Source organism: Leptosomus discolor, chromosome 16 (genome assembly GCF_034619465.1).
Source record: "Leptosomus discolor isolate bLepDis1 chromosome 16, bLepDis1.hap2, whole genome shotgun sequence".
Taxonomy (NCBI): Eukaryota; Metazoa; Chordata; class Aves; order Leptosomiformes; family Leptosomidae; genus Leptosomus; species Leptosomus discolor.
Window position 1 is genome coordinate 1,952,221 of NC_141406.1, and position 11,479 is coordinate 1,963,699.

At 64.7% G+C, this 11,479-nt stretch overlaps 1 protein-coding gene across 1 annotated transcript; it reads left to right on the forward strand.

Moving 5' to 3' along the window:
* The first annotated feature begins 1,050 nt into the window (after window positions 1-1,050).
* On the forward strand, window positions 1,051-11,479 carry DTX1 (deltex E3 ubiquitin ligase 1). The gene is made up of 9 exons (XM_086474180.1): window positions 1,051-1,309; window positions 5,769-6,429; window positions 8,611-8,672; window positions 8,845-9,006; window positions 9,267-9,328; window positions 9,508-9,666; window positions 9,786-9,947; window positions 10,042-10,131; window positions 11,255-11,479. Exons 1-9 carry the CDS (start codon window positions 1,051-1,053, stop codon window positions 11,477-11,479), a joined length of 1,842 nt encoding a protein of 613 aa, XP_086330306.1.

Below are 11,479 nucleotides of genomic sequence, written 5' to 3' on the forward strand. Positions count from 1 at the left end.
TGTCCCTCTGTCTCGCCAGCCTACGGTGGCTGCGCAGCAACGTCACCCCCCACCCCCCCCCCTTAGCCCCCTACCCACCCTCGTGGGGCTGGGGGCTGCCGTGGGTGGGCGAGGGGCTGGGCTGGGGAGCGGGGGGCTGGGGCGGGCGGCCTGGGATCACCCCCAGCCCGATGCCTGCAGTGCAGATCATAAATCAGCGGCGGCTGGAGCGAGCTCGGGGGGCCGCGGGCTCCCCGGCACCCGGTCTGCTTGGGCAGGGAGCGATGGGGCTCCCCAGCCTTGCAGGACCCTCGCCAGCCCCGTCTCCCCTCCAGGGCTGTGAGCGGGGTCGCCTGTGTCGTGTCGTGTCCCCCCCCCCGTCCCCCTTGTCCCCGCTGTCACGTTGGAGGCCAGCAGCCACCGAGGCTGGCAGGCAGCCCACGCTGCCAGGGCTGCGGGCACAGCGGCCTCGCCAGCTCCTTGGGGGTGATAGGGATGGACCCCCAGCTGCCACCTGCGTGGTGGTACCCGAGGTGACCAGTGCCGTGGCCCTCTTTTGCAGGTGACACCCCCTCATTTGCCACCGGTGACGTGCTGGGCGGCGGGGACAGCTGTGGAGCCACCGAGGACATAGCTGAGTGGCGGGACACGAGGAGGAAGAGGAGGAGGAGGGGGTGTCTTTGGAAGAGCACCTTGGTTGTGTGTGTCCCCAGCGTCATCCACAGCCACCAGCCACCCTTGAGCGGACGCAGCTGGGGGGGGTCCCGGTGGCTTTTTGGAGCCTGAGCCCTGCCAGCACCACAGGGAGGAGGAAGGGCTGAGGAAGACGTGCCGGGTGATGGAAGGCCCCAGCCCGGTGCGGCAGCCCCGGGGGAGCGGGACCAGGCGGCTTGGGGACCTTGGGGACCTGGCTGGCAGCGCCCGCCTCTGCAGAGCCCTGCAGCCTTCGCTCTGCTGAGCTCCGGAGGCCGCAGCCAGCGGGAGCCGGGAGGAGGATTCGGAGGGGCTCTGGGTGAGCCCCACATCCCTGTGCCGGGGCATGGCGCGGGGCTGAGCCGCTGTCCCCCCGGCATGGCGCGCCAGGGCTCGGGGGCCATGCTGGCCTCCGGTGGCCTGGGCTTCCCCCCCCAAAATCTGGCCCGCGTGGTGGTGTGGGAGTGGCTGAACGAGCATGGGCGCTGGCGGCCCTACTCGGCCGCCGTCTGCCACCACATCGAGAACGTGTTGAAGGAGGATGCCCGTGGCAGTGTGGTGCTGGGCCAGGTCGACGTCCAGCTGGCACCCTACGTCATCGACCTCCAGTCCATGCACCAGTTCCGGCAGGACACAGGTAAGGCGCTGGCTCCAAGGCGGGAACATCCATCCACCCATCCATCCTTCCATCCATCCTTCCATCCCTCCACCCATCCCTCTTTCCATCCATCCACCCACCCATGTGTATCTGTTTATCTGCCTGTTGTTCCATTTGTCCATCTGTCCAGCTGTCCCTTCATCCATGAATCTATCTCACTGCATATCTGTTTGTCTGTCATTCCATCCATCCATCCATCCATCCATCCATCCATCCATCCATCCATCCATCCATCCATCCATCCTTCCATCCACCCGCCCGTCCTTCTTTCCATCCATCCATCCATCCATCCATCCATCCATCCATCCATCCACCCATCCTTCTCTGCATCCATCCATCCATCCATCCATCCATCCGTCCATACATCCATCCACCCACCCACCCACCCACCCATCCTTCCATCCATCCATCCATCCTTCCATCCACCCGCCCGTCCTTCTTTCCATCCATCCATCCATCCATCCATCCATCCATCCATCCATCCATCCATCCATCCACCCATCCTTCTCTGCATCCATCCATCCATCCATCCATCCATCCACCCACCCACCCACCCACCCATCCTTCCATCCATCCATCCATCCTTCCATCCACCCGCCCGTCCTTCTTTCCATCCATCCATCCATCCATCCATCCATCCATCCATCCATCCATCCATCCACCCACCCATCCTTCTCTGCATCCATCCATCCATCCATCCGTCCATCCATCCATCCATCCATCCATCCTTCCTTCCATCCTTCCTTCCTTCCTTCCTTCCTTCCTTCCTTCCTTCCTTCCTTCCTTCCTTCCTTCCTTCCTTCCATCAACCCACCCCAGTGTGTATCTGTTTATCTGCCTGTTGTTCCATTCATCCATCTGTCCAGCTGTCTGTTCATCCATCACTGCATATCTGTCATCCCGTCCCTCCATCCCTCCATCTCTCCCTCCCTGTTCATCTCCATTTACTTGTCTGTCACTTCATTCCTGCAGCCATTCCTCCATTCATCCCTCCATCAATCTATCCATCCACCCGTCTGCCCATCCATCTGTCCCTCCATCCCATTGCACACACTCTCCTCTCCATCCATCTGTCCCTCCCGTTCCTTCTCTCCTCCCCTCGCCCTGCTGGGCTCTGCTCCCCCTGTGGACCCCCTGAGACTCCTCCTGGCCTTTCCTTTCCCCCTCCTCACTTTCCCCCTCCTCTGTAGACCCCTGCTCCAGAGGGATGTGTCCCAAAGTCCCTCCATCCCCTCTCACCCTCCGTGGGGTGCTGCAGTGGGTGGTGTGTCCCACTGGCCAGCCATCTGCCCCACAAAGATGCTTCATCTGGGGTCTCCAAGGAACTGGGGAGGGCCCCGTTTGGGCACTGGGCTGGTGGCAGCCATGTGGCTGTGGCGGTCGGTGCCTGCCCGCCGACAGTGCCGTGCTGCAGCTCGCATCCAGGCCATGCGTCCTCGGGGGAAATCAAAGCTGGTCCCGCGCCAGCACCTAGCCCAGACCCCAATAAATGTGTCCCCGTTGCGGTGTGACCCATTAAACCGGCACGTGCCGGCTGTGCCGCGGGGGACTTGCTGGTTCGGGTGCTTTCTTGGCCATCCCTGTCTGCCGGGAAGCACAGAGCTGCCAAGGGCAGGGTCCAGCCCTGGGCCAGCCAGAGCACACAGGGGACCTGCCACGCACCATGTGACATCCCCAGCCACCCCCAAACTTGCCTGGGGACACGCAGCACCCACCCCAGACCAGGACCTCTGTGGCTGTGGCACCCCTGCCCAGCCACGGATGCCACTGTTCCTGGTCCCCAGCAACGGCGAATGACCCTGTGTGCAGATGTGGCTCCTGCAATGGGCTGAGGACTGAGACAGGGAGCAAGCCAGGGACCTGCCACCCTGCCTCTGCCATCGAGCCTGGCTCTGGATCGGCCTCCAGCCAGTCACGGGCTTGGCAAGGGACAACTTGGCACCTGCAGCCCTGAGTCAGCGTGGCCGTGGCCACTGGCGCGACCCTGGCCCTGACCACGGCCGTGCTGACTCAGGGCTGCGGGTGCCACCAGAACACCCTGGATGACCTCATGCCAGCTCCTGCCAGGTTTGGCCAGGAGCCATCCTCTGACAGCAGGCACCTGGCATCCCACCCCATGGTCATGGCGCCGGCTGCTCCTGGGGAACGCGTGCCCACGGCTGGGTTTGGGGGTGACATGTCTCTGCCAGGAGCAAAACAGCTCTTCTGGGATGTCCCCAGGTACCACGATCCCCATCCCAGCAAGGGCTTGGGGACAGGGATGCTGAGAGGAGCCTCGCTACCCCTAGGGATGTCATGGGAGGTGATGTGGCCGTTGCATTGGCTCCATCCCGTAGATTGTCTTTGGCATCATCATCTCCGTGTCCCCTATCCCTGTATCGGCCTCCACCCATCATCTCTGCCCTTGGATGTGGCCTGGGACAGCTGCGTTTGGAGGCTGTCAAATGTCTCTGGAGTCCTGTGGTGCTCAGGGACACGAGGGTCCCCCATGCTGAGGGTGGTCCTGGTGCCCGCTGTGACATGGGGACACGGTGGGCAGGAGGCTGGAGGCGAGGGGAGACTTGGCCCGTGCTGTGCCTGGGGAGGGAGAAACCCAAGCCAAACCAGCGATGGTGCGAAATGAGGTGACCCCATTCCGAGCAGCAGGGACGTGTGTCCCCTCCCTGTGGCCCTGGGGACGCTGGTTCGGCCCTGCAGCTCCGGCACAGCTGGCGGTGGGGGCAGGGGCTGCAGGGCTGGGGGCAGCTGGTGGCCCTTGGGGACCCAGAGCTGTGTGTGCTGGGGTGTCCTCCCCTCGTCCTCCTCTGCTCTGCAGCAGGGGGAGGCGAGATGTGGATGTGAGCGGGCAGCGGGACATGGGATGCAGGTGCAAGGACCAGTGGGATGTGGGATGTGGGATGCAGACGCAAGGACCAGTGGGATGTGGGATGCAGTTGCAAGGACCAGCAGGATGTGGGATGCAGGTGCAAGGACCAGTGGGATGCGGGATGCAGACGCAAGGACCAGTGGGATGTGGGATGTGGGATGCAGACGCAAGGACCAGTGGGATGCAGATGCAAGGACCAGCAGGATGTGGGATGCAGTTGCAAGGACCAGCGGGATGTGGGATGCAGTTGCAAGGATCAGTGGGATGTGGGATGCAGTTGCAAGGACCAGCAGGATGTGGGATGTAGTTGCAAGGACCAGCGGGATGTGGGATGCAGGTGCAAGGACCAGCGGGATGTGGGATGCAGACGCAAGGACCAGTGGGATGCAGATGCAAGACCAGCAGGATGTGGGATGCAGTTGCAAGGACCAGCGGGCGCAGGACACGGATGCAAGCGGGCTGCAGGATGTGGGCATGAGTGGGCAGGAGGATGAGGGACATGGACGCAAGGAGGCAGGCACAGCTGTGAACGCCAGCGGGATGGAGGGCATGGATGTGGACGTGAGTGGGCAGTGGGATGTGGATGTGAGCCAGCAGTGGGGTTTGGGATGGGGGGCAGAAGTGGCCAGCGGGGACGAACGGTTCTCCACCGGCTGCCGGAGCGGGGCGAGCAGCCTCCCTGCCTCCCTCCCGCGGGGCAGAGCTGCCTCAGCACAAGCCGGCAGCTGGGGCCAGGCTCTTCTGCCTGACGTGGCTGATGATTAACGACCGTTATTAGCGTCGTTAATCGGGCTGGGCAAACGGTGCTGGCGAGGGGATAGAAAGGCATCGGCATCGTGCTGTGGGGGCACTGCTGGGGCTGCGGCTTGAGGCTGCGATGCCTCCCCCCCCCCGCCGCGGAGCTTCAGAGGCGGCCGTAGCATCCACCTCGGTCGCAAACAAGCACCGAGGGGCCAGGATTTGGCCGTGCACGGGGGACAACGCCTCGCTCCCATGACTGCCAGCGCCGGCTGGAGCCGCAGCAGATGTCAGGAAACCTCTCCTGACCGGGAAACGCTCCCTCTGCCCCCGGGATGGCGAGGGGACCCCGACCGGGGAGGGTGGAGATGGGCCTGGAGCAGGGGGATGGAAAAAGGCGCTGAGGGCTGAGCAGCATCGCTCTTCCCACGGTGGCCAGGGCTGTGATCCCGAGTGCCGGCAGCCCGGCCAGCAGCCAAGCCAACACCGCCGCCACCGCTAATGGAGGCTTGTTGAGCCTCACGAGTCCCCGGGGAGGCGCAGCCCTGCAGACACGCCGATCGATCCATCACACGCCGCGGCTGCCGCTGCTCAGCGGAGGGGAGGCGGGTGCTGCCTGTTGGGGTGCGGTGGCCGTCACCCCTCCTGCACCCCAGGGTGCTTTGGGGAGGGGGAGAATGGGTGCTGGCATCCCTCTGTGTCCCCGTCCCCGTGGAGCGCTGGGCTGGGAACCAGACGAGCGCATGTGCGTGCAGGCGCGGGTCCCTCCACCCGCACCCAAGGGTGCTGGAGCCCCGCAGGCGCTCACCCCCCCCCCCCCCCGTGTCTCCCCAGGGACCATGCGCCCCGTACGGAGGAACTTCTACGACCCGTCCTCGGCCCCGGGGAAGGGCATCGTGTGGGAGTGGGAGAACGACAACAGCTCCTGGACCCCCTATGACATGGACATCTGCATCACCATCCAGAACGCCTACGAGAAGCAGCACCCCTGGCTGGACCTCTCCTCCCTGGGCTTCTGCTACCTCATCTACTTCAGCAGCATGTCCCAAATGAACCGGCAAACCCAACGCAAGCGCCGGCTCCGGCGCCGCATGGACCTGGCGTACCCCCTCACCATGGGCTCCATCCCCAAGTCGCAGTCGTGGCCGGTGGGCGCCAGCACGGGGACACCCTGCTCCTGCCCGCAGTGCCTGCTGGTCAACAGCACCCGCGCCGCCTCCAACGCCATCCTGGCTTCCCAGCGCCGAAAGCTCTACCCGGGCGCCGTCCGTCAGAGCAGCACCTTCGCTGGGGCGGCTCTGTGGCCGACGGGGATGGGGACAGCGGCGGTGGCGGGTGGCACGGCCAAAGGCGAAGGGCTGCAGGTGCCCAGCGGGGCGTTTGCCCCCAGCCAGAGCGTGCCCGGCGGGGCACCGCTGCCCGGGCTCAACAACCTCAACCAGCCCGGCACGCAGCGGGGGGCTGGACTCGGCGCCCGTGCCACCGTCCCCCCGGGGTAAGCTGGCTGCGGGAGGGTGGCCTGGGGAAGGGGACGGCCGTGGTATCACCGAGGCTGTGGGGATGCCAGGTGGGCGCCAGGGATGGGCACACAGAGTGGGGGAAAAGGGGAGGTGGAGGCGTCTTGTCGCCTGCTGTCACCTCGCACAAGTTGCCCCAGCCCTTCTGGCACTGTGTCACCTCCAGCCCCAGGCACCCCGCCCTGGGGACATGGTGGCAGGAGGGACAAACAGCTGGCTCGTCCCAGATGGTCCCTTGGATCCCTGCCGCTGCGGAGGGGCTGCGGTGATTTGTGCAGCGTGCCGTGCCGTGCCGTGCCGTGCAGTGTGCCATGCTGGGCCATGCCGTGCCATGCCATGCCGTGCCGTGCTGGCTGGAGGAGATGGAGCGCCTGGTCCCAGGGGACATGTCCTGGCTGGCCAGCACAGGGGGCATGAACCTGGCTCGTGGCCCGACACCACCAGGCAGGTCTCTGGGGAGGACACAGCCCCCATGTTGCCTACATGGACGGGAATAACTCGCTGAGGGATGCAGGTGGGAGAGCAGTGGTGGGTGAGGGGTGTCCTAGTGGGTGTCCCTGTCCCAGCACCCAAGCCCCACGGCCGTACCCCTCGGTGGGTTGGCCCGGTGACCCTTCAGGGCTCTTGGCACCAGGCTGTCACCAGCCAGGGGGCAGGCAGGGCAGGCAGGAGCAGCCATGTCCCCAAGCCCAACCCGCTGAGCAGGCGGTGACAGTACAGCTGGCAGCTTGCTGGCGTGGGAAAGTCCCGGTGCCACTCGCTTGGGTGGGAACCAACCCAGATCCTGCCCCGGGGTATTTGGTCAGAGCCCCCCCCCCCAGAGAGGAGTGAGCACCCCGGGCTGCAGTGAGCCATTCTGGGGGACAAGGGGAGAGCCTGTCGCACCCCTCCCAGCTCCCTGCCGTGGGGGCAAGATCTGGCCCCGGGCTGGGGGGTGTGGGGGGCAGGCAAATTCACTGAGCCCCTGGCAGGTCCCTGCGTGTTTCCTTCCCCTGCTGATGTGCCACTTTCGCTTCCGCCTGCGGGGCACTGGGGCGAGCAGGACCTGTCCCCGTCCCCATCACTGTCCCCGTCCCAGCACGCAGGCCCCATCCCACGCCTCGCCATGAACAGGTAGGAGGGAGCCAAGAAGATCTGGGGGGGCGGGGGGGCTAGGTTGGGTCGTCCAGCCTTGGTGTGGGTAAGGGCAGCTTTGGGAGCGGGAGAGAAAACGCCCGCAGCCCCGGCACGTGTGGGGCTGAGCACTGCCGAACTCATCACTGCCATGGCTGTGTGCGTGAGGGGCTTTTGGGATTGGCAGGGGATGACACTGCTGGGGTGGGACAGGGCTGTCCGGGCTGCCAAGCTGGGGCAGTGGGACTCGGGATGTGGGCAGGAGCGGGCAGGAGGGGTGAGGGGTTCTCCGTGGGCTGGTGGAGCGGGGTGAGGGCAAGAGAGTGCTCGAGCAGCGTGCAGGGCTGCTCCGCTGTGCTTTCTTGCTCCCAGCCTGTGCCCTGTTCCCTCCCTCCATCCCATCCCATCCCATCCCATCCCATCCCATCCCATCCCATCCCATCCCATCCATCCCTCGCTCCACCCGTGGGCACAGCCACATCCCTACCTGCACACACCTGCACGCAAGCCCCCGGTTCCCCCCCCAGAGCTGCCTGCAGACGTGTCTGCTTGTGCTCCCAGCTGCACCCCCAGCCACGGGTGCCCACCCAGCACGTGCCCACGCGTGTGCCCGCACGGGTGCACACTCAGCCATGGGTGCACGCACGGGGGCGAGCGGGCAGGGAGGCACGGTGCCATCTCCCCAGGAGTCTTGGTGCTGGAGGCCCTGGAGGGGTGAGGGTCCCCTTGGGGCATGGGAGCGATGGCCAGGGTGATGGGTGAGGCGCTGAGGTGCAGGGATGGTCCCCACGGGGGATGTGGGACGCGGGGCATCACCCCAGGGACATCCCAATGAGGCACCCTTCCTGGGTCGAGGAGGAGATGATGTCCCCAGTGCCACTGGGTCCCCAGAGATGGACACGTGGCACTAGGTGACAGCCCCAGGAGATGGGACAGCAACCCCCCTGCCATGTGTCCTGCAGGGAGGACATTGCCCTGGGGACGTGCCATGTGTGGGGTGATGGTTCCAGCTCTGCTGAGCCCCTTCCCCTCCCGTCTCCATGCAGGGTCCCGGCCCTCCCTGTCAAGAACCTGAATGGCACCGGCCCTGTCCATCCCGCCCTCGCAGGTAACGGAGGGGGGGGGTCCTGCCACTGGCTGGGTGTCACCGCATGGTGACGTTGTGGGGCTGGGGGGCAGGAGGGACAGGACACGGGGCTGGGGCACGGCCAGGCGGTGGGAAGGATGGGTGGACATTGGGTGGATGGATGGACAGCACCTCTCCCCCCCCCCCGGCGCAGGGATGACGGGCATCCTCATGTGCGCCGCCGGGCTGCCCGTCTGCCTGACCCGCGCCCCCAAACCCATCCTGCACCCCCCGCCCGTCAGCAAGAGCGACATCAAACCCGTGCCCGGCGTCAACGGCATCTGCAGGAAAACCAAAAAGAAGCATCTCAAAAAGAGTAAGGAGCCACCGGTGTCCCTGCATGCCCTCAGCCGTGCCACGGAGTGGGGACTGGGGCACCGGCACTGCTGCTGCCTGCAGGGGTGGGGTCCCCAAGGGGTTTGCCCGAGGATTTTGGGGTGATGCCCACAGCTTCTCTGTGCCACGTGCTGGCACCTCCTCCTCCTCGTGCTGTCCCCATCCTGGTGGCAGGGGTGGTGGGGCGTGGGGGGCAAGGCGGGCAGGCTCTGATGGCATCCCCTGCTCTGCTCGTGGCAGGCAAGACCCCTGAGGACGTGGTACGCCGCTACATCCAGAAGGTGAAGAACCCCCCGGATGAGGTGAGTGGGCATCCCTGGGCACCACAGCTCAGCCCACGGGGCCGCTGGAGTTTCAGGGAGCTCCAGCGTGGGGAGAGGTGCGGGTAAGGGCTGGGCAGCCCCCCGTGGTGGGCAGAGAGCCGGGGGTGACCTCCCCATCGCACCTGGGGTGCTGATGCCCATCGACCCGTGCCCAGCAGGACTGCACCATCTGCATGGAGCGGCTGGTCACCTCCTCCGGCTACGAGGGAGTCCTCAGCCACAGGGGCATCAAGCCAGAGCTGGTGGGCAAACTGGGCAAGTGCGGGCACATGTACCACCTCCTCTGCCTCCTGGCCATGTACAACAACGGCAACAAGGTGAGCTGGGACACCCCCCTCCCGCAGGGAGATGCCCTCCCTGCGGTCACCCACCACCCTGCGGGTGGGTGCTGTGGGGTGGGTGCCATCCCTGACGCCCACCCGGGGTGCCCATGCAGGACGGCAGTCTGCAGTGCCCCACCTGTAAGGCCATTTACGGGGAGAAGACGGGCACGCAGCCCCCCGGGAAGATGGAGTTTCACCTCATCCCCCACTCCCTCCCGGGTTACACCGACTCCAAAACCATCCGGATCGTCTACGACATCCCCACCGGCATCCAGGTGAGGAACCTGCACCCTCTGCCCCCGGGACCCTCGCTGGCCTGGGTGCCCCCCACCCTGTGCCACCCGCTTACCCCAGTGCTCTCCCACCCAGGGCCCGGAGCACCCCAATCCTGGCAAGAAGTTCACGGCACGCGGCTTCCCGCGGCACTGCTACCTGCCTGACAACGAGAAGGGCAGAAAGGTGAGCGTCCCTGACGGCAGCGGGGTGGGATGGGATGGGAAGGGAAAGGATAGGATGGTAAGAGAAGGGATGGGAAGTGATGGGATGGGGTGGGAGAGAATGGGAAGGGATGGGATGGAATGGAATGGAGATGGGATGGGGTAGAATGGGAAGGGAAGGGATGGGAAAGGATGAGAAGGGATGGGAAGCAGTGGGATAGAACAAGAAGAGAAGCAATGGGATGGGAGAGAATGGGAAGGGATGGGATGGGATGGAGATGGGATGGGATGGGATGGGATGGGATGGAGGTGGGATGGGGTAGAATGGGAAGGGAAGAGATGGGAAGGGATGGGATAGAATGGGAAGAGAAGCGATGGGATGGAATGGGAAGGGATGGGATGGGAAGGGATGGGATGGGATGCAGATGGCATGGGATGGGATGGAGGTGGGATGGGGTAGAATGGGAAGGGAAGAGATGGGAAGGGATGGGATAGAATGGGAAGAGAAGCGATGGGATGGAATGGGAAGGGATGGGATGGGAAGGGATGGGAGATGGGATGGGAGGGGATGGGATGGAATAGAATGGGAAGGGATGGGATAGAGTGGGAAGGAATAGGATGGGAAGAGATGGAATAGAATGGGAAGGGATGGGAGAGAATGGGAAGGGAAGGGAAGAGATAGAATGGGAAAGGATGAGATGGAAGAGATGGGAAAGGATGGGATGGAAGAGATGGGAAGGGATGGGGTGGGATGGGAAGGGAAGGGAAGTGATGGGATGGGATGGAAGAGATGGGAAGGGATGGGATAGAATGGAGATGGGATAGAATGGGGATGGGATGAGGTGGGATGGGAAGTAATGGGATGGAAAGAGATGGAAAGGGATGGGATAGAATGGGAAGGGATAGGATGGGAAGAGATGGAATGGAACAGAATGGGAAGGGATGAGAGAGAATGAGAAAGGATGGGACAGCGCGGATGCAGCAATGCCAAAATGGGGCTGGGGTGTGCCACAGGGAAGGGTGGCACCATGCGGGCACCGTGCCGAGGCTGAACCCTGCACCCTGGGGTGCTGGGGGCCGCGCTGGCCGGGAGGAGGGCTGGGGGTGACGGGTGGGCGAGCGATGGCCGTGCTTGCCCGCCGCAGGTGCTGAAGCTGCTGATCGTGGCCTGGGACCGGCGGCTCATCTTCACCATTGGCACCTCCAACACCACGGGGGAGTCGGACACGGTGGTGTGGAACGAGATCCATCACAAGACCGAGTTCGGCTCCAACCTGACGGGCCATGGCTACCCTGACCCCAACTACCTGGACAACGTCCTGGCCGAACTGCTGGCCCAGGGTGTCTCCGAGGCCACCCTGAAGGACTAA

Excerpts from the sequence above, each read along its gene's own strand:
- DTX1 (XM_086474180.1), top strand. The coding sequence starts at position 1,051 with ATGGCGCGCCAGGGCTCGGGGGCCATGCTGGCCTCCGGTGGCCTGGGC. Across the intron at positions 6,430-8,610 it reads CGTGCCACCGTCCCCCCGGG|GGTCCCGGCCCTCCCTGTCA; the intron begins GTAAGCTGGCTG and ends GTCTCCATGCAG. Across the intron at positions 9,667-9,785 it reads TGTACAACAACGGCAACAAG|GACGGCAGTCTGCAGTGCCC; the intron begins GTGAGCTGGGAC and ends GTGCCCATGCAG.